Genomic DNA, 17,912 nt, shown 5'->3' with positions numbered 1-17,912 from the left:
GGAATGGCGAAGGCCTGTGTGGGGCCAGGGACACGTGTAAGAGGGGCAGATGTAGGGTGTGGGGTGGTCCCGGGGGTGGGCATGTCGCCGCCTGCTCCGCTGCCTGCTCCGGGAGCCCGGCTCTCCCATCCCTTTGGCCCTGCTCCACTCGTGCTGGTGTGGGGACGGGGTGTCCGTGCGTGCCGGGGTTTTGGCATGTGCGGTGGGCCGTGTCTCCGCTGCCCGGCCTGGGACAAGCCCCGCTGCGTGTAACGTGGCGGAGCCGGGCTGGGAGCGGGGAGGGCGGTGGGGAGGGAGGCGCGGGCAGGCTTTGGCGGTGAGCGCGGGTCACATTTGCATGGAGGGGCCGTGCCCCGGGCGGGTGGGGGTTTAAGAGGGAGTCGGGGGTCCGCGGCAGAGCCCCGTCGGCGTGGGGACACGTAGCTGGTGGGATCGCGCCATGGCCTGGGCCCCTCTGCTCCTCGTGGTGCTCGCCCACGGCTCAGGTGCCCTGGCCAGCCTGGGTGTCCCCGGCCGGGGCCTGCGGGCACGGGGGCCCCGTCGCGTCCCGCTGCCTGGGGGGGCTTTGCTGCTCCGGCACTCGCTGACCCGCCGCTTTCTGCCCTCTCTCCTCTCCCTCTGCAGGTTCCCTGGTCCAGGCAGCAGTGACTCAGCAGCCGGCCTCGGTGTCCGTGTCCCCGGGAGAAACCGCCCGGATCACCTGCTCTGGGAGTAGCTACAGCTATGGCTGGTTCCAGCAGAAACCTGGTGGTGCCCCGGTCGCTGTGATATACAACAACGACAAGAGACCCTCGGGCATCCCTGCGCGATTCTCCGCTTCCACGTCCGGCTCCACAAACACGTTAACCATCACTGGGGTGCAAGCCGAGGATGAGGCCGTGTATTACTGTGGTGGCTATACTAGTGGTTGGACTGGTGCCACGGTGCCCGCGAGCAATGGGGAAGTGAGACAGAAACCTCCCGCCATTGCAGGGACCATTGAACAGTGTCTGCTGTCCCCATGTGATTGTCACATAGGTCCCCACCAGCGCCCTCTCCACACTGCACGTGGTCTGCTGTGGTGCTGGGGAGGTGTAGCCTGGTGATGAGCAAAGGCCTTGTAAAGCTGGGCCCAATGGGCCAAGAAGGACGGGGAAGGAGCCAGGACGAAGAGCAGCCGAGCAAGAGGGCATTGCGGGTGCCGCAGCCAGGGAAGTGCCAGAGTCACTGAGGTTGGATGCACCCCTGGCGAGGGTCTCGTCCAACCGGCCAGGCCGTAGCAGGGTTGAGTAGTGCAGGTTGTGCAGGTCCTGTCCCGTTGGGTTTTGCCTGTCTCCAGGGCTGGAGACTTCACAGCCTCTGTGGGCAACCTTTGCCAGGGCTTGACCACCTTGAAGGGGGGACCTGCCGCTTTCTGCCCTCTCTCCTCTCCCTCTGCAGGTTCCCTGGTCCAGGCAGCGGTGACTCAGCAGCCGGCCTCGGTGTCCGTGTCCCCGGGAGAAACCGCCCGCATCACCTGCTCTGGGAGTAGCAGCACCAGTAGCTATGCCTGGTACCAGCAGAAACCTGGTGGTGCCCCAGTCGCTCTGATATATGATTACAGCAAGAGACCCTCGGGCATCCCTGCGCGATTCTCTGGTTCCTTTTCTGACTCCACGGCCACGTTAACCATCACTGGGGTGCAAGCCGAGGACGAGGCCGTGTATTACTGTGGTGCCTAGGATGGTAATCCTTATAAGGCTCCTATTGCCCCTGAGCAATGGCGGAGTGACACAGAAATGCTGGGCTGAGTGAGGACACTTTCATATCCCCCTCTCTGCCCTCAGGGACAGTCCCTCCTCTCCTGTTCTCTCCTGCGTCCCGCTCCCCATTTGCCACCAGCCTCGTGGTGGTGGGACCCCGGCAATTGCAGCTCCTGGGCTTGGGGCCCTTTGGGAGGGCAGCTTTGGGCAGCAAGCATCAACTCTTCACCCGTGGAGCGGGGTTGGGGACTGGCTGCCCTACGCAGAGCCAGGCCTCTGCGGCCCTGTGAGGAGAGTTTGGGTGTTTCTCTGCATCCAAGAGCTCTGGTCCCCGCTCAGGAGCTCCGCGGCACATCGGCCAGCTGGGAGGCCCCTGGCCCATGCCCCAGCCATGTCCTCCTGACGGCAAGGGGCTGCCCAGCTCCCCGTGCCTGTCCCAGGGCTGCTGCTGGGGCCGAGGGTGATGGCTCCTGGGGGCTGTGGGGCACTAAGTGTTTCCAGCAGTTACATTTGCCAGGTGCCTGTGAGAGGGGCAGGGGGACAGTGCAGGGGAACTTGGGGTCTGTGGGGTGCCAGAGGGCCCGGTGTGGACAGAGGTGCTGGGCTGGTGGGGCTCTGGCCTTGGGGTCTTGTGTGGGGAGCTGCCCTGCGGGGAGCCAGGGCCTGTGTGGCCTTGCCCCTCTGCTCTCCTCAGGGCCTTGGTGTGGGGACGGAGGGCCTTGCGTGCAGCTGTGGTGCAGGAGAGCCACCTCGAACCCTTCTGATGGTGAGGGACGTGGTGGAGTCTGTGCTCTTCTATCAGCTGGATCCCAGCCCCACACCCTGCGCCCGTCACCATTCCCATCCCCACATTCAGGTCCTGGAGCTCATCAGTCCCCGATCATTTTCAGACACGGAGGTAGGAGGGAGGGGAATGGGGGCCTGACTCCTGCCTTTTTGCAGCCCAGTGGGTCCAGAGCCCTCAACCGCCCTGGATCCAGCAAGTCCTGGCCCACAGCAGCTCATGGGATCCCTCCCAGCGAGGACAGATCCATGATGGCTTTGGCACTGCCATGAGTCCCAAGGAGGATGTGATGGGGCCTGTGGAAATGCCCTGGGCAGGACCTTGTCCATCCCTCCCCAGGATGGGCACAGGCTCCTCTGCTTGCTGCAGCCTGCGGCAGGACTGGAGAAGGGCCAGGGAGGTAGGGGGGATTTTCCCGCTGCGTGTGGAGCACAGGGGCAGGAAGGCCTCGGTGCTGCCCCGTGCCGTGTCCCCAGGGCTGTCTGCATCTGGCGCTGCTGTGGCCCCTGCGTGGTGAGCGTGGCCCCGTCAGGCTTTGGCAGTGAGCGCGGGTCACATTTGCATGGAGGGGCCGTGCCCTGGGTGGGCGGGGGTTTAAGAGGGAGTCGGGGGTCCGCCGCAGAGCCCCGTCGGTGTGGGGACACGTAGCTGGTGGGATCGCGCCATGGCCTGGGCCCCTCTGCTCCTCGTGGTGCTCGCCCACGGCTCAGGTGCCCTGGCCAGCCTGGGTGTCCCCGGCCGGGGCCTGCGGGCACGGGGGCCCCGTCGCGTCCCGCTGCCTGGGGGGGCTTTGCTGCTCCGGCACTCGCTGACCCGCCGCTTTCTGCCCTCTCTCCTCTCCCTCTGCAGGTTCCCTGGTCCAGGCAGCACTGACTCAGCAGCCGGCCTCGGTGTCCGTGTCCCCGGGAGAAACTGCCCGCATCACCTGCTCTGGGGGTGACAGTGACAACTGGGGCAGCAGCAACTATGGCTGGATCCAGCAGAAACCTGGTGGTGCCCCGGTCACTGTGATATATGAGAACAACAAGAGACCCTCGAATGTCCCTGCGCGATTCTCCGGTTCCAAGTCCGGCTCCACGGCCACGTTAACCATCACTGGGGTGCAAGCCGAGGACGAGGCCGTGTATTACTGTGGTAGCTGGCCCAGCGGCAGTGGTGCTCTCATGGGGACACTGAGCATTGGGGAAGTGAGGTGCAAACCCATAAGTAAAAGAAGGTTTTCTGCCTTCTTCCTCGTGGTCAAGCAGGGCCATGACTGCAGGATGCATGCTGGTTCCTGTCCACTCTGCACGGCCATGTCTGAATGTCCTGCCTTTCCTGTCCTGGGGTCCCGGGAGGTGACTGTGTGGCTGGGCCCATCTTGTCTCTGTCCCCACAAAAGGCGCTGTGTGGCCTTGTCACCAGCCCCGCTCCCTGTTGCTGCTGGCGGCCCCCTGCTCCTGCTGCCCCTGGAGCTGCCCCTGTGCTGCTCTGCTCCCCACATGTGCCCCTGCCCCAGGTCCCTTCTCCTCCTGCTGAGGTGTTCCCCATCACTGCTGCTCCCACTCTCCTTGCAGGGCTCGGGGAGCTCTGTCTTGTGCTCTGTGTGGGGGGCTGTTGGTCCGTCTGTCGCACGGGGTCGTGTGGGCACAGGGCCCTGTTTGCGTCCTGCTGCTTGGGGGATCTTTGCTGCTCTGGCAGCACTTACTGAGCCCACATTTTTTGCCCTCTTTGCTTTCCCTCTCCAGGGTCCCTGGTCCAGGCAGGGCTGACTCAGCTGGCATTGGTGTCTGTGTCCCCGGGATAAACTGCCCGGAGGATCTGCTCTGGGGGTAGCAGTGCTTCTGGATAGTTCCAGCAGAAATGTGGTGGGATCCTGCAGGAAGACTGTGATTTATGGGCAGAGCAGGAGATACTCCGGCATCTCTGCGTGATTCTCCAGTTCCACATCTGGCTCCACATCCACGTTAGCCATCCCTGGGGTCCAAGCTGAAGACGCGGCTGAGTATTACTGTGGCAGCCAGGACAGCAGGGCTGAGCATGGTCAAGGTGTCCCCTGGGGTGGCGGCAGGTGGCTGTGGGGGAGGTTGGTGCTGCCGGGTGCCATTGTTCAGTGACAACTAACACGGGTGTCCTGCAGCTTCCGGGGGCCATTTTGCAGGCACTGGTGAGCCAGGAGGCCTCGGCCTCGGTGACAGCCAGCGGGCGCATCGCTCTGTCCTGCAGCCTGAGCACAGGTCTGTCATGTCTGGCAAGTAGGCAGACTGCATGCAGAGGAATGTGGCCCTTTCCCCAAAGGTGTGAGCTACAGAGCTAGCGACTGACCCTCAAGGGGCCCAGGGCAGTTCTCGGAGTCCCTCTGGGGCAGCGTGGGCATGCTGACCATCGCACGGGCCCGGGGGGAGGACGAGGCTGGCTATTACTGCGCTCCGTGGGCTCGTAGTGCACAGCACACTGGTGGGGGCACTCAGGCAAGTGGGGCAAAACCTGCCTGTCCTGGCTGCTCCCTGCTGCTGGGGCCAGGCCTTGCTCAGGGGAAGCCCTGCAGGGCGCTGTGGAGCAGTAGTGCCGTGTCCTTCCCTCGTGCCGATGTTCCCGGAGACTTGCTCCTTCTGTGGAGGCCCCTGTCAGGGTTTCCAGCCCGAGGTGCCTTTGTGCAGCCTCCGTACAGCAGCGTGAGCTGGGGACTGTTGGGTCCAGCGTTGGGAACGACCGCCCAGCGCTGGCAGGCGAGGTGCTGCTTTCTGCGCCTTCAGCGGGCCGAGTTGCTTGAGTTCACGAAGCCTCGAAGCATATTTGCATCTGCTTAGAGCTTCTCAGCTTGTCAGCACCCCTTCTCGTTGTTTCTCTTTCCGCTTCAGTCTAACGGGGTGGAGGCCACGAGAGGGGGCTGCAGCAGCACCTTGGACTGTGAATCAGGCAGGGCGCTCCAGCTGCTGCTTGTGAGCTTGTCGAGGGGTTGGTCCTGGTTTACAAGCCCACCTCGAAGCACGGGGAGCTGCTGAGGAGCAGCAGAGAGGTGGTGGGAAATACTGTGTGTCTAGGAAGGAGCTGCTGCCTTGCTGGCCTCAAGGTGTCCCAGGTGGTGGTGGCTTGGGGTGGAAGCTGCTGTGTAAAAGTAACCTAGAGTAAAGCCCTGCCCTGGTGTGTCTGGATCCTTTGCCCCTCTGCTCCTCGTGGTGCTCGCCCACGGCTCAGGTGCCCTGGCCAGCCTGGGTGTCCCCGGCCGGGGCCTGCGGGCACGGGGGCCCCGTCGCGTCCCGCTGCCTGGGGGGGCTTTGCTGCTCCGGCACTCGCTGACCCGCCGCTTTCTGCCCTCTCTCCTCTCCCTCTGCAGGTTCCCTGGTCCAGGCAGCACTGACGCAGCCGGCCTCGGTGTCCGTGTCCCTGGGAGAAACCGCCAAGATCACCTGCTCTGGGGGTAGCAGTGACTACTATGGCAGCTACTACTATGGCTGGACCCAGCAGAAACCTGGTGGTGCCCCAGTCGTTGTGATATACAACAACAACCAGAGACCCTCGGGCATCCCCACGCGATTCTCTGCTTCCACGTCCGGCTCCACAAACACGTTAACCATCACTGGGGTGCAAGCCGAGGACGAGGCCATGTATTACTGTGGTGGTAGTTATACTGGTGTCACGGTGCCCCTGAGCAATGGGGAAGTGAGACACAAACCTCCCGCCATCTCAGGGACCATGGAAGAGTGTCTGGTGTCCCCGTGTGATGGTTGCGCAGGTCCCCACCACAGCCCTCCTGCGCTGCCCGTGGCTGTGCCTGGCGTCCCGGCTCAGCCCTCCGTTAGGGCCCCAGCGCTGTGCCCTGTGGTCAGGCTGGGCCCGGCAGGGGCTACGTTTGTCCCCTGTTCCTGGGCGTCACTGCAGAGGGATTTCAACTGGGCTGAAATCTGAGTCCCAGCACCAAAAGGCGGGCACGTGCCCTCAACCGAGGGGTGAGCTAAGGCTTTGGGCCTTGCATGCCTCAGATGAAGAGTTTGGAGAGGAAAGATGTGCTGGTGGGAAGCCCCAGGCAGCCGGGAGTGCTGAAGAATTGCTGCCTGTAGGCTTGCAGCTCTGTGCCTTGGCACCCTCCCGCCGGTGCTGCCCCACGGGCCCGGCGATGTCTCCCGGGGAGTGCCCGACCCCATCCGAGGACGCTGGGCTGTAGAGCCCAAGGCTGCGGCAATGGCCACAGGCTCCTCTTGCCCCCAGCCTGCGGCAGGACTGCAGAAGGGCCGGGGAGGTAGTGGGGGGATTTTCCCGCTGCGTGTGGAGCACAGGGGCAGGAGGGCCTCGGTGCTGCCCCGTGCCGTGTCCCCAGGGCTGTCTGCAGCTGGCGCTGCCGTGGCCCCTGCGTGGTGAGCTTTGGTGATGAGCGCGGGTCAGATTTGCATGGAGGGGCCGTGCCCCGAGTGGCAGGGGGTTTAAGAGGGAGTCGGGGGCCTGCAGGGGTCCCTGGCCAGCCTGGGTGTCCCCGGCTGGTCCTGCGGGCACGGGCGGGGCTTTGCTGCTCCGGCACTCGCTGACCCGCCGCTTTCTGCCCTCTCTCCTCTCCCTCTGCAGGTTCCCTGGTCCAGGCAGCGGTGACTCAGCAGCCGGCCTCGGTGTCCGTGTCCCCGGGAGAAACCACCCGCATCACCTGCTCTGGGTATTACAGTGACTACTATGGCAGCAGCTACTTTGGCTGGATCCAGCAGAAACCTGGTGGTGCCCCGGTCGTCGTGATATATGAAAGCACCAAGAGACCCTCGAACATCCCTGCGCGATTCTCCAGTTCCAAGTCCGGCTCCACGGGCATGTTAACCATCACTGGGGTGCAAGCTGAGGACAAGGCTGCGGTGTGGAGCGTAGGGTCGTGGCTAGGACAGCAGTGCTGACCAGGGTCCTGGTGACAATGCGGAACATGCAGTGGGGAAGTGAGGTACAAACCTGCATTGGTCTCATGGCCTCTTGTTCTGTTGCTGCTGGGCACCCCTTTGTAGGAGCATATGTACAGTGAGACAAAGACCCCTGTGGGTCTCGTGCCTTGTGTTAGGAGTTAAGAAATCTGGTAGCCTAGTAGCAGTAAGGTTGCTGCTGCTGCATGTTCCTGGATCCAGCCAGTTGTGAGACTGTGTATTCCTGGAAGAGACACATGCACACTTACGCATGTTGCATATAAACATTTAAACTCATCTGGCCACACCCAGCAAGGTATAGCATGGCTCTTGTGCAAACACAAGCAGCACCGGTGTCCTCATCCTGCTGCCCTCTGTGGCTGGTCAGGGTGACAGCTTGTTAGTGGACTATATATATATATGTACATATGCATGTAAACAACATGGATCCCTCAGTTGAGTGTGACCTTAGGCACTTAGTCTATTTAGTAGCTGCTCCTGGGTCCACTGATCTCCCAGATGCCTCGCATACAGCTGTGGGTGAGCACATGCAGACACACACAGACGTAGACAGTCTGCCTTACGCGTAGCTGACCCCGGACCCCTCGGTCTCTCCAGTAGCTGGCTTGGATTCCCTCATCCCTCCAGCACCCAACTCTCAGACCCCTGCTCTCACCAGTGTCCAGCCCAGATGTAAGGCTGCTCCAATACTTGACCCCAAGCCTCTTATCCTAAATGTCGGCCAGATGTTCACTAGTACACACACAGCGACATGCACACCCACACAGTATGTGCCCTCTCTAGGCTCTCCAGTTGCTTGCACCCAAGAACATGTCTCTTGTGACTGTGGCCCCTCTCCAGAGGCTGGCCCTTGGACCTTAGCGCACACACCTCTGCACAGCCTAGAGAGTGCCTCACCCAGGGAAATAGTGAGCAATTGAGTTTAAGGCAGGCCAGGCTGCAATGGCCAGGCTGCAATGGCCAGGCACGGGACACGGCCAGAGTGGTGTGCTGACCAGCAGCCTGTTCACATATGCTGGCCCCTTTTAACCACTCTTCCCTCTGATTTCCTACTCTCTTCCTCCCCAAATTGCCTTGGTCCACCCCTCTCCCCACCTTTGTTTCTTCCCCTCAAAATCCCATAACAAGTCTTGTACAATCCCCAAATGCTCTCCCCCAGTGCCTCGGGATGAGTCCATACACCCCTAGGCAGCAATCCACTCACTCTGCAAGGCTGTCCAGGGAGAGCTTCCCCATTGAGTCACCCGGGGAGTTGCACACCTGGCCCATGGGCTGACCTCCTCCTCCAATGGCCTGGCGAGCAGCTGGGGTGGGGTGCTCTCTTGGCTCCAGTTCAGTCATTGGGGTTCCCAGCTTAACATTGTTCTTCTTTACTCATGTGTCTTTGTGGAGATGAGCTTTAAATCACATATCCCACCAGCAAGAGGGGCCATTTATCCTGGGCCTGGTGGCTTCTAGACTCTTAGCTAGTGCTGTCATGGGCAGCCAGGGATCCCTGGCCAGCCTGCGTGCCCCAGCTGTGGCCTGCGGGCACGGGGGCCCCGTCGCGTCCCGCTGCCTGGGGGGGCTTTGCTGCTCCGGCACTCGCTGACCCGCCGCTTTCTGCCCTCTCTCCTCTCCCTCTGCAGGTTCCCTGGTCCAGGCAGCACCGACTCAGCCGGCCTCGGTGTCCGTGTCCCCGGGAGAAACCGCCCGCATCACCTGCTCTGGGGGTACTGACAGCTGGTTTGGTTGGTACCAGCAGAAACCTGGTGGTGCCCCAGTGACTGTAGTATACTGGAATGACAAGAGACCCTCGAACATCCCTGCGCGATTCTCCGGTTCCAAGTCCGGCTCCACAAACACATTAACCATCACTGGGGTGCAAGCCGAGGATGAGGCCGTGTATTACTGTGGTGGTAGTTATACTGATGCCACGGTGCCCCTGAGCAATGGGGAAGTGTGACACAAACCTCCCACCATTGCAGGGATCATTGAACAGTCTGGTGTCCCCGTGTGATGGTTGCGCAGGTCCCCACCACAGCCCTCCTGCACTGCCTGTGGCTGGCCTCCTGGTTCAGCCCTCCGTTAGGGCCCCAGGGCTGTGCCTGTCCCCGTCATTTGGCAGCTCACGGGGAGGGGATGGACCCCAGGGCGGTGGGGGCTGTGCTGGGCCCTGCCTCCTGCCTGCGCTGCTGGGACGAGGTGCCCCTGCACGGCCAGGCTGGCACCCAGGGCCCTGCCGGGTGCCCTCCCTGCCCTCCTGCCTGCGCAGCTCCATCAGGAGCAACCGTGGTGCTGGGCATCTGCTGCCCACCACCTCGCACCTTCATGCTGAGCTGCTGCTGAGGCGCTGTGGCCTCTGGCCTGCCTGGCACATCCCTGTGGGAGCACAGGTGTGGAAATCCCAGGCTGGCAGCACAGCCTGAAGGCCCCAGCTGGAGCTGTGCATCAGGGAGGGAGTATAGTGCTGGCTGGGCTGGAGGGGCAAAGGCCCTTGTGTTTTGGGGCTGTTCAGGGTGAGCAATTCTGGGAAGAGCTTTGCTTTGTTTCTGCTCCCCCAGGCTGAGCTTCCCCGCCAAGGGCTGGTGCTGCAGTTTCACAGCTGATGTTGGTGCTCGTGGCTGGTGTGTGCAGGTTTGCCAGGCCTTGCTGAGCCTCCAGGCGCTTTGCACTCACGGATCCTGCATTTTCTGCCCTCTCTCCTCTCCCTCTGCAGGTTCCCTGGTCCAGGCAGCACTGACTCAGCCGGCCTCGGTGTCCGTGTCCCCGGGAGAAACCGCCCGCATCACCTGCTCTGGGGGTAGCAGCAGCTACTATGGCAGCTACTACTATGCCTGGTACCAGCAGAAACCTGGTGGTGCCCCGGTCGTCGTGATATATGGTAACACCAACAGACCCTCGGGCATCCCCGCGCGATTCTCCGCTTCCACGTCTGGCTCCACAAACACGTTAACCATCACTGGGGTGCAAGCCGAGGACGAGGCCGTGTATTACTGTAGTGGCTATGCTGGTAGTTGGACTGATGCCACGGTGCCCCCGATCAAGGGGGAAGTGAGACTCAAACCCGGGAGCAGGTGGGGCAGTGTGTGGAGCTGAAAGCTGCTGCGTGTCCTGGGGAAAGCTTTGCCAATTTTCTGCTCCCCGAGGCTGAGCTCCCCGCCGGGCCCGGCACTGCAGCATCAGAGCTGATGTTGGTGCGTGTGGCTGGTGTGCGCAGGTTTGCCAGGCCTCGCTGAGCCCCCAGGCAGGCTGCGGGTGGGCAGGAAGAGGTGGGCAGCCTCAGCCGCTTGCTTGCCTACTGGTTTGACTCAGCTGTCCTCAGTGTCTGTGTCTCCAGAGGAACTGCCCAGGTCTCCTGCTGCGGCAGTAGCTACAGCTGTGCATGGTACCAGCTAGACTTTGCAATGCTCCTCTCGCTGTGGTTTGCCACAATGGCAAGAGCGTGTTGAGCATCCCTGTGCGAGCCTGTGGTTCTGTTTCCGGCTCCATGGACACCTTCATGATCCCTGGGGTCTAAGTTGAGGACAAGGCTGGGTATTTCTGTGCTGACTAGGAGAGCAGTGCCATCCAGGGTCATGGTGACACCGAGCAATAGGGAAGTGAGAGACAAAGCGCAGAGTCAAAGAGGTGGTCAAGCAAGACCATGGGTGCGGGGTGTGTGCTGGTTCCTGTCCCCTCTGCACAGCCACGTCTGTGAGCGTCTTGCCTTTGCTGTCTTGGGCGCCGGGGCCCATCTTGTCGCTGTCCCCACAAAAGGCGCTGTGTGGCCTTGTCACCAGCCCCGCTCCCTGTTGCTGCTGGCGGCCCCCTGCTCCTGCTGCCCCTGGAGCTGCCCCTGTGCTGCTCTGCTCCCCACATGTGCCCCTGCCCCAGGTCCCTTCTCCTCCTGCTGAGGTGTTCCCCATCACTGCTGCTCCCACTCTCCTTGCAGGGCTCGGGGAGCTCTGTCTTGTGCTCTGTGTGGGGGGCTGTTGGTCCGTCTGTCCCACGGGGTCGTGTGGGCACAGGGCCCTGTTTGCGTCCTGCTGCTTGGGGGATCTTTGCTGCTCTGGCAGCACTTGCTGAGCCCACATCTCTTTGCCCTCTCTGCTTTCCCTCTCCAGGGTCCCTGGTCCAGGCAAGGCTGACTCAGCTGCTGTCTCTGCCCGTGTCCCCAGGGGAAACTGCCGGATCACCTGCTCTGGGGGTAGCAGCAGCTGGGGTTATGGCTGGACCCAGCAGAAACCTGGTGGTGCCCCGGTCACTGTGGTATACGATAACAACAAGAGACCCTCGAACATCCCTGCGCGATTCTCCGGTTCTGGGTCTGGCTCCACAAACACGTTAACCATCACTGGGGTGCAAGCCGAGGACGAGGCCGTGTATTACTGTGGTGGCTATGCTGGTGGTTGGAGTGATGCCACGGTGCCCCCGAGCCATGGGGAAGTGAGACACAAACCTCCCGCCATTGCAGGGACCACTGAACAGTGTCTGGTGTCCCCATGTGATGGTTGCACAGGTCACCACCACAGCCCTCCCTGCATTGCCCTGCACTGCCCATGGCTGTGCCTGGCATCCCAGCTTGCCCCTCCATTAGGGCCCCAGGGCTGTGCCCAACCCCGTCATTTGTCAGCTCGTTATTCAGCAGCTCAGAGGGAGGGAGCAGACGCCGGGGTGGTGGGGGCTGTGCTGGGCCCTGCCTCCTGCCTGTGCTGCCTGGACGAGGTGCCCCTGCACGGCCAGGCTGGCACCCAGGGCCCTGCTGGGTGCCCTCCCTGCCCTCCTGCCCGCGCAGCTCTGCCAGGAGCGACCGTGGTGCTGGGCATCTGCTTGTCTATTTTGAGGATGGTCTAAAAGAATGAGAGGAGTGCAGTGAGGCGCTGGGATCTGCATCCTGGGGGACATTTGGCCTTCATCAGGTTGAGATCTGAGCAACCTGCCTCCAAGGTCTCCTGCGTGAGTGGGTCTGGGACCAGCCTCCTCCTGCTGTCCCTTGCGCCCTGTGTTGTTTCATGAGGCTTAGCTCTCACATCCGCAGAAGTGTCTCTTGCCAAGCCCTCTGGAGCTGCATACATCCCCCGTGCTCTTCGTCAGCCATCGCCTCTCCCCTTGGCTTGCTGTGGCACAGACCCCGGATGCCCCAAGGGCTGAGTGCCCATGGCCAGCCATGCCTTGGGGCTGCCCAGCCTCAGCCATGGGGACCAGGTTGGCCCTGGGGGCAGCAGCAGGCAGGCGGTCCAGGATTTGGCTACAGCCACCCCATAAGGGGGTGCCTGGGGTTGGCTGGCACGCTGGGTGTCCCATTCTCCAGGGCCTGTGGGCACATGAGCCCAGTCCTGTCCGGATGCGTGGAGGGGCTCTGCTGCTCTGGCACTCGCTGACCCACTGTTTTCTGCCTTCTTAGTCTCCCTCTTCCTGCTTCCCTGGTCCAGGCAGCTCTGTCTCAACTGGCTGCAGTGTCCATGTCCTCAGGACAAACTGCCCAGCTCACCTGCTCCAGGGCTAGCAGCAGCTATGGTTATGGCTGGATCTGGCAGAAGCCTGGCAGTGCCCTGGTCCCTGTGATATATGATAACAACGAGAGACCCTCGGGCATCGCTGCGCGATTCTCCGCTTCCACCTCCGGCTCCACAAACACGTTAACCATCACTGGGGTGCAAGCCGAGGACGAGGCCGTGTATTACTGTGGTGGCTATACTAGTGGTTGGACTGGTGCCACGGTGCCTCCGAGCCATGGGGAAGTGAGACAGAAACCTCCTGCCATCGCAGGGACCATTGAACAGTGTCTGCTGTCCCCATGTGATTGTCACATAGGTCCCCACCAGCGCCCTCTCCACACTGCACGTGGTCTGCTGTGGTGCTGGGGAGGTGTAGCCTGGTGATGAGCAAAGGCCTTGTAAAGCTGGGCCCAATGGGCCAAGAAGGACGGAGAAGGAGCCAGGAGCGAAGGGCAGCCGAGCAAGAGGGCATTGCGGGTGCCGTAGCCAGGGAAGTGCCAGAGTCACTGAGGTTGGATGCACCCCTGGCGAGGGTCTCGTCCAACCGGCCAGGCCGTAGCAGGGTTGAGTAGTGCAGGTTGTGCAGGTCCTGTCCCGCTGGGTTTTGCCTGTCTCCAGGGCTGGAGACTTCACAGCCTCTGTGGGCAACCTTTGCCAGGGCTTGACCACCTTCAAGGGGGGAGAAGAATCTTTTTTTTTAATGTGTGGATGGAGCTTCCTGTATTTCAGTTTGCACTCGCATCCTCTCGTCCTGTCTCGGGACGCCTCTGGGAAGAGCCTGGCTCTGTCTTCTTTCCTCCCTCCATCAGGTATTTATAAGCCCTGATGAGCTTCTGGCTGAGCCTTCCCTTCTGCAGGCTAAACAGTCCCAGCTCTCTCAGGCTCTCCCCGTGGGAGAGAGGCTCCAATCCCTTCCACACCCTCGTGGCCCTTTGCTGCACCCCCTCTCTCTTGGGCTGGGGAGCCCCGAGGTGGACGCAGCGCTCCAGAAGTGGCCTCAGCAGGGGCTCGGGTGTTGTTCTTGTGCGGGTGCAGGACTTGGCATCTCCCTGTGTGGGAGAGGGTCTGGGGCTGGTGCAGCCGTGCAGGGCACGAATGGCGGTGGGTACGGGCGGGAATGGCGAAGGCCTGTGTGGGGCCAGGGACACGTGTAAGAGGGGCAGATGTAGGGTGTGGGGTGGTCCCGGGGGTGGGCATGTCGCCGCCTGCTCCGCTGCCTGCTCCGGGAGCCCGGCTCTCCCATCCCTTTGGCCCTGCTCCACTCGTGCTGGTGTGGGGACGGGGTGTCCGTGCGTGCCAGGGTTTTGGCATGTGCGGTGGGCCGTGTCTCCGCTGCGCGGCCTGGGACAAGCCCCGCTGCGTGTAACGTGGCGGAGCCGGGCTGGGAGCGGGGAGGGCGGTGGGGAGGGAGGCGCGGGCAGGCTTTGGCGGTGAGCGCGGGTCACATTTGCATGGAGGGGCCGTGCCCCGGGCGGGCGGGGGTTTAAGAGGGAGTCGGGGGTCCGCGGCAGAGCCCCGTCGGCGTGGGGACACGTAGCTGGTGGGATCGCGCCATGGCCTGGGCCCCTCTGCTCCTCGTGGTGCTCGCCCACGGCTCAGGTGCCCTGGCCAGCCTGGGTGTCCCCGGCCGGGGCCTGCGGGCACGGGGGCCCCGTCGCGTCCCGCTGCCTGGGGGGGCTTTGCTGCTCCGGCACTCGCTGACCCGCCGCTTTCTGCCCTCTCTCCTCTCCCTCTGCAGGTTCCCTGGTCCAGGCAGCACTGACGCAGCAGCCGGCCTCGGTGTCCGTGTCCCCGGGAGAAACCGCCCGCATCACCTGCTCTGGGGGTAGCAGTGACTACTATGGCAGCTACTACTATGGCTGGATCCAGCAGAAACCTGGTGGTGCCCCGGTCATTGTGATATACAACAACAACCAGAGACCCTCGGGCATCCCTGCGCGATTCTCCGCTTCCACGTCTGGCTCCACAAACACGTTAACCATCACTGGGGTGCAAGCCGAGGACGAGGCCGTGTATTACTGTGGTGGCTATGCTGGTAGTTGGACTGATGCCACGGTGCCCCCGATCAAGGGGGAAGTGAGACTCAAACCCGGGAGCAGGTGGGGCAGTGTGTGGAGCTGAAAGCTGCTGCGTGTCCTGGGGAAAGCTTTGCCAATTTTCTGCTCCCCGAGGCTGAGCTCCCCGCCGGGCCCGGCACTGCAGCATCAGAGCTGATGTTGGTGCGTGTGGCTGGTGTGCGCAGGTTTGCCAGGCCTCGCTGAGCCCCCAGGCAGGCTGCGGGTGGGCAGGAAGAGGTGGGCAGCCTCAGCCGCTTGCTTGCCTACTGGTTTGACTCAGCTGTCCTCAGTGTCTGTGTCTCCAGAGGAACTGCCCAGGTCTCCTGCTGCGGCAGTAGCTACAGCTGTGCATGGTACCAGCTAGACTTTGCAATGCTCCTCTCGCTGTGGTTTGCCACAATGGCAAGAGCGTGTTGAGCATCCCTGTGCGAGCCTGTGGTTCTGTTTCCGGCTCCATGGACACCTTCATGATCCCTGGGGTCTAAGTTGAGGACAAGGCTGGGTATTTCTGTGCTGACTAGGAGAGCAGTGCCATCCAGGGTCATGGTGACACCGAGCAATAGGGAAGTGAGAGACAAAGCGCAGAGTCAAAGAGGTGGTCAAGCAAGACCATGGGTGCGGGGTGTGTGCTGGTTCCTGTCCCCTCTGCACAGCCACGTCTGTGAGCGTCTTGCCTTTGCTGTCTTGGGTGCCGGGGCCCATCTTGTCTCTGTCCCCACAAAAGGTGCTGTGTGGCCTTGTCACCAGCCCCGCTCCCTGTTGCTGCTGGCGGCCCCCTGCTCCTGCTGCCCCTGGAGCTGCCCCTGTGCTGCTCTGCTCCCCACATGTGCCCCTGCCCCAGGTCCCTTCTCCTCCTGCTGAGGTGTTCCCCATCACTGCTGCTCCCACTCTCCTTGCAGGGCTCGGGGAGCTCTGTCTTGTGCTCTGTGTGGGGGGCTGTTGGTCCGTCTGTCCCACGGGGTCGTGTGGGCACAGGGCCCTGTTTGCGTCCTGCTGCTTGGGGGATCTTTGCTGCTCTGGCAGCACTTGCTGAGCCCACATTTCTTTGCCCTCTCTGCTTTCCCTCTCCAGGGTCCCTGGTCTGTCCAGGCAAGGCTGACTCAGCTGCTGTCTCTGCCCGTGTCCCCAGGGGAAACTGCCGGATCACCTGCTCTGGGGGTAGCAGCAGCTGGGGTTATGGCTGGTTCCAGCAGAAACCTGGTGGTGCCCCGGTCACTGTGGTATACGATAACAACAAGAGACCCTCGAACATCCCTGCGCGATTCTCCGGTTCTGGGTCTGGCTCCACAAACACGTTAACCATCACTGGGGTGCAAGCCGAGGACGAGGCCGTGTATTACTGTGGTGGCTATGCTGGTGGTTGGAGTGATGCCACGGTGCCCCCGAGCCATGGGGAAGTGAGACACAAACCTCCCGCCATTGCAGGGACCATTGAACAGTGTCTGCTGTCCCCGTGTGATGGTTGCACAGGTCACCACCACAGCCCTCCCTGCATTGCCCTGCAATGCCCATGGCTGTGCCTGGCATCCCAGCTTGCCCCTCCATTAGGGCCCCAGGGCTGTGCCCAACCCCGTCATTTGTCAGCTCGTTATTCAGCAGCTCAGAGGGAGGGAGCAGACGCCGGGGTGGTGGGGGCTGTGCTGGGCCCTGCCTCCTGCCTGTGCTGCCTGGACGAGGTGCCCCTGCACGGCCAGGCTGGCACCCAGGGCCCTGCTGGGTGCCCTCCCTGCCCTCCTGCCCGCGCAGCTCTGCCAGGAGCAACCGTGGTGCTGGGCATCTGCTTGTCTATTTTGAGGATGGTCTAAAAGAATGAGAGGAGTGCAGTGAGGCGCTGGGATCTGCATCCTGGGGGACATTTGGCCTTCATCAGGTTGAGATCTGAGCAACCTGCCTCCAAGGTCTCCTGCGTGAGTGGGTCTGGGACCAGCCTCCTCCTGCTGTCCCTTGCGCCCTGTGTTGTTTCATGAGGCTTAGCTCTCACATCCGCAGAAGTGTCTCTTGCCAAGCCCTCTGGAGCTGCATACATCCCCCGTGCTCTTCGTCAGCCATCGCCTCTCCCCTTGGCTTGCTGTGGCACAGACCCCGGATGCCCCAAGGGCTGAGTGCCCATGGCCAGCCATGCCTTGGGGCTGCCCAGCCTCAGCCAGGGGGACCAGGTTGGCCCTGGGGGCAGCAGCAGGCAGGCGGTCCAGGATTTGGCTACAGCCACCCCATAAGGGGGTGCCTGGGGTTGGCTGGCACGCTGGGTGTCCCATTCTCCAGGGCCTGTGGGCACATGAGCCCAGTCCTGTCCGGATGCGTGGAGGGGCTCTGCTGCTCTGGCACTCGCTGACCCACTGTTTTCTGCCTTCTTAGTCTCCCTCTTCCTGCTTCCCTGGTCCAGGCAGCTCTGTCTCAACTGGCTGCAGTGTCCATGTCCTCAGGACAAACTGCCCAGCTCACCTGCTCCAGGGCTAGCAGCAGCTATGGTTATGGCTGGATCTGGCAGAAGCCTGGCAGTGCCCTGGTCCCTGTGATATATGATAACAACGAGAGACCCTCGGGCATCGCTGCGCGATTCTCCGCTTCCACCTCCGGCTCCACAAACACGTTAACCATCACTGGGGTGCAAGCCGAGGACGAGGCCGTGTATTACTGTGGTGGCTATACTAGTGGTTGGACTGGTGCCATGGTGCCCCCGAGCCATGGGGAAGTGAGACAGAAACCTCCCGCCATCTCAGGGACCATTGAACAGTGTCTGCTGTCCCCATGTGATTGTCACATAGGTCCCCACCAGCGCCCTCTCCGCACTGCACGTGGTCTGCTGTGGTGCTGGGGAGGTGTAGCCTGGTGATGAGCAAAGGCCTCGTAAAGCTGGGCCCAATGGGCCAAGAAGGACGGGGAAGGAGCCAGGAGCGAAGAGCAGCCGAGCAAGAGGGCATTGCGGGTGCCGCAGCCAGGGAAGTGCCAGAGTCACTGAGGTTGGATGCACCCCTGGCGAGGGTCTCGTCCAACCGGCCAGGCCGTAGCAGGGTTGA

At 62.4% G+C, this 17,912-nt stretch overlaps 2 gene segments (V, D, J or C); both read left to right on the top strand.

The window, feature by feature from the left end:
• Window positions 1-3,135: 3,135 nt before the first annotated feature.
• LOC135330211 (Ig lambda chain V-1 region-like) lies at window positions 3,136-5,639 on the top strand. The segment is given in 3 exon segments: window positions 3,136-3,215; window positions 3,355-3,697; window positions 4,233-5,639. Coding segments are annotated over 3 exon segments (477 nt in total).
• An 8,707-nt stretch (window positions 5,640-14,346) lies between these two features.
• Window positions 14,347-15,217, top strand: LOC135330212 (Ig lambda chain V-1 region-like). The segment is given in 2 exon segments: window positions 14,347-14,437; window positions 14,577-15,217. Coding segments are annotated over 2 exon segments (429 nt in total).
• Window positions 15,218-17,912: the final 2,695 nt, after the last annotated feature.

The sequence above is a fragment of the Dromaius novaehollandiae genome, chromosome 17, assembly GCF_036370855.1.
Source record: "Dromaius novaehollandiae isolate bDroNov1 chromosome 17, bDroNov1.hap1, whole genome shotgun sequence".
NCBI classification, from domain to species: Eukaryota; Metazoa; Chordata; class Aves; order Casuariiformes; family Dromaiidae; genus Dromaius; species Dromaius novaehollandiae.
Note: the sequence above shows the minus strand (reverse complement) of the source record. Positions and strands in the feature narration are given on the sequence as shown.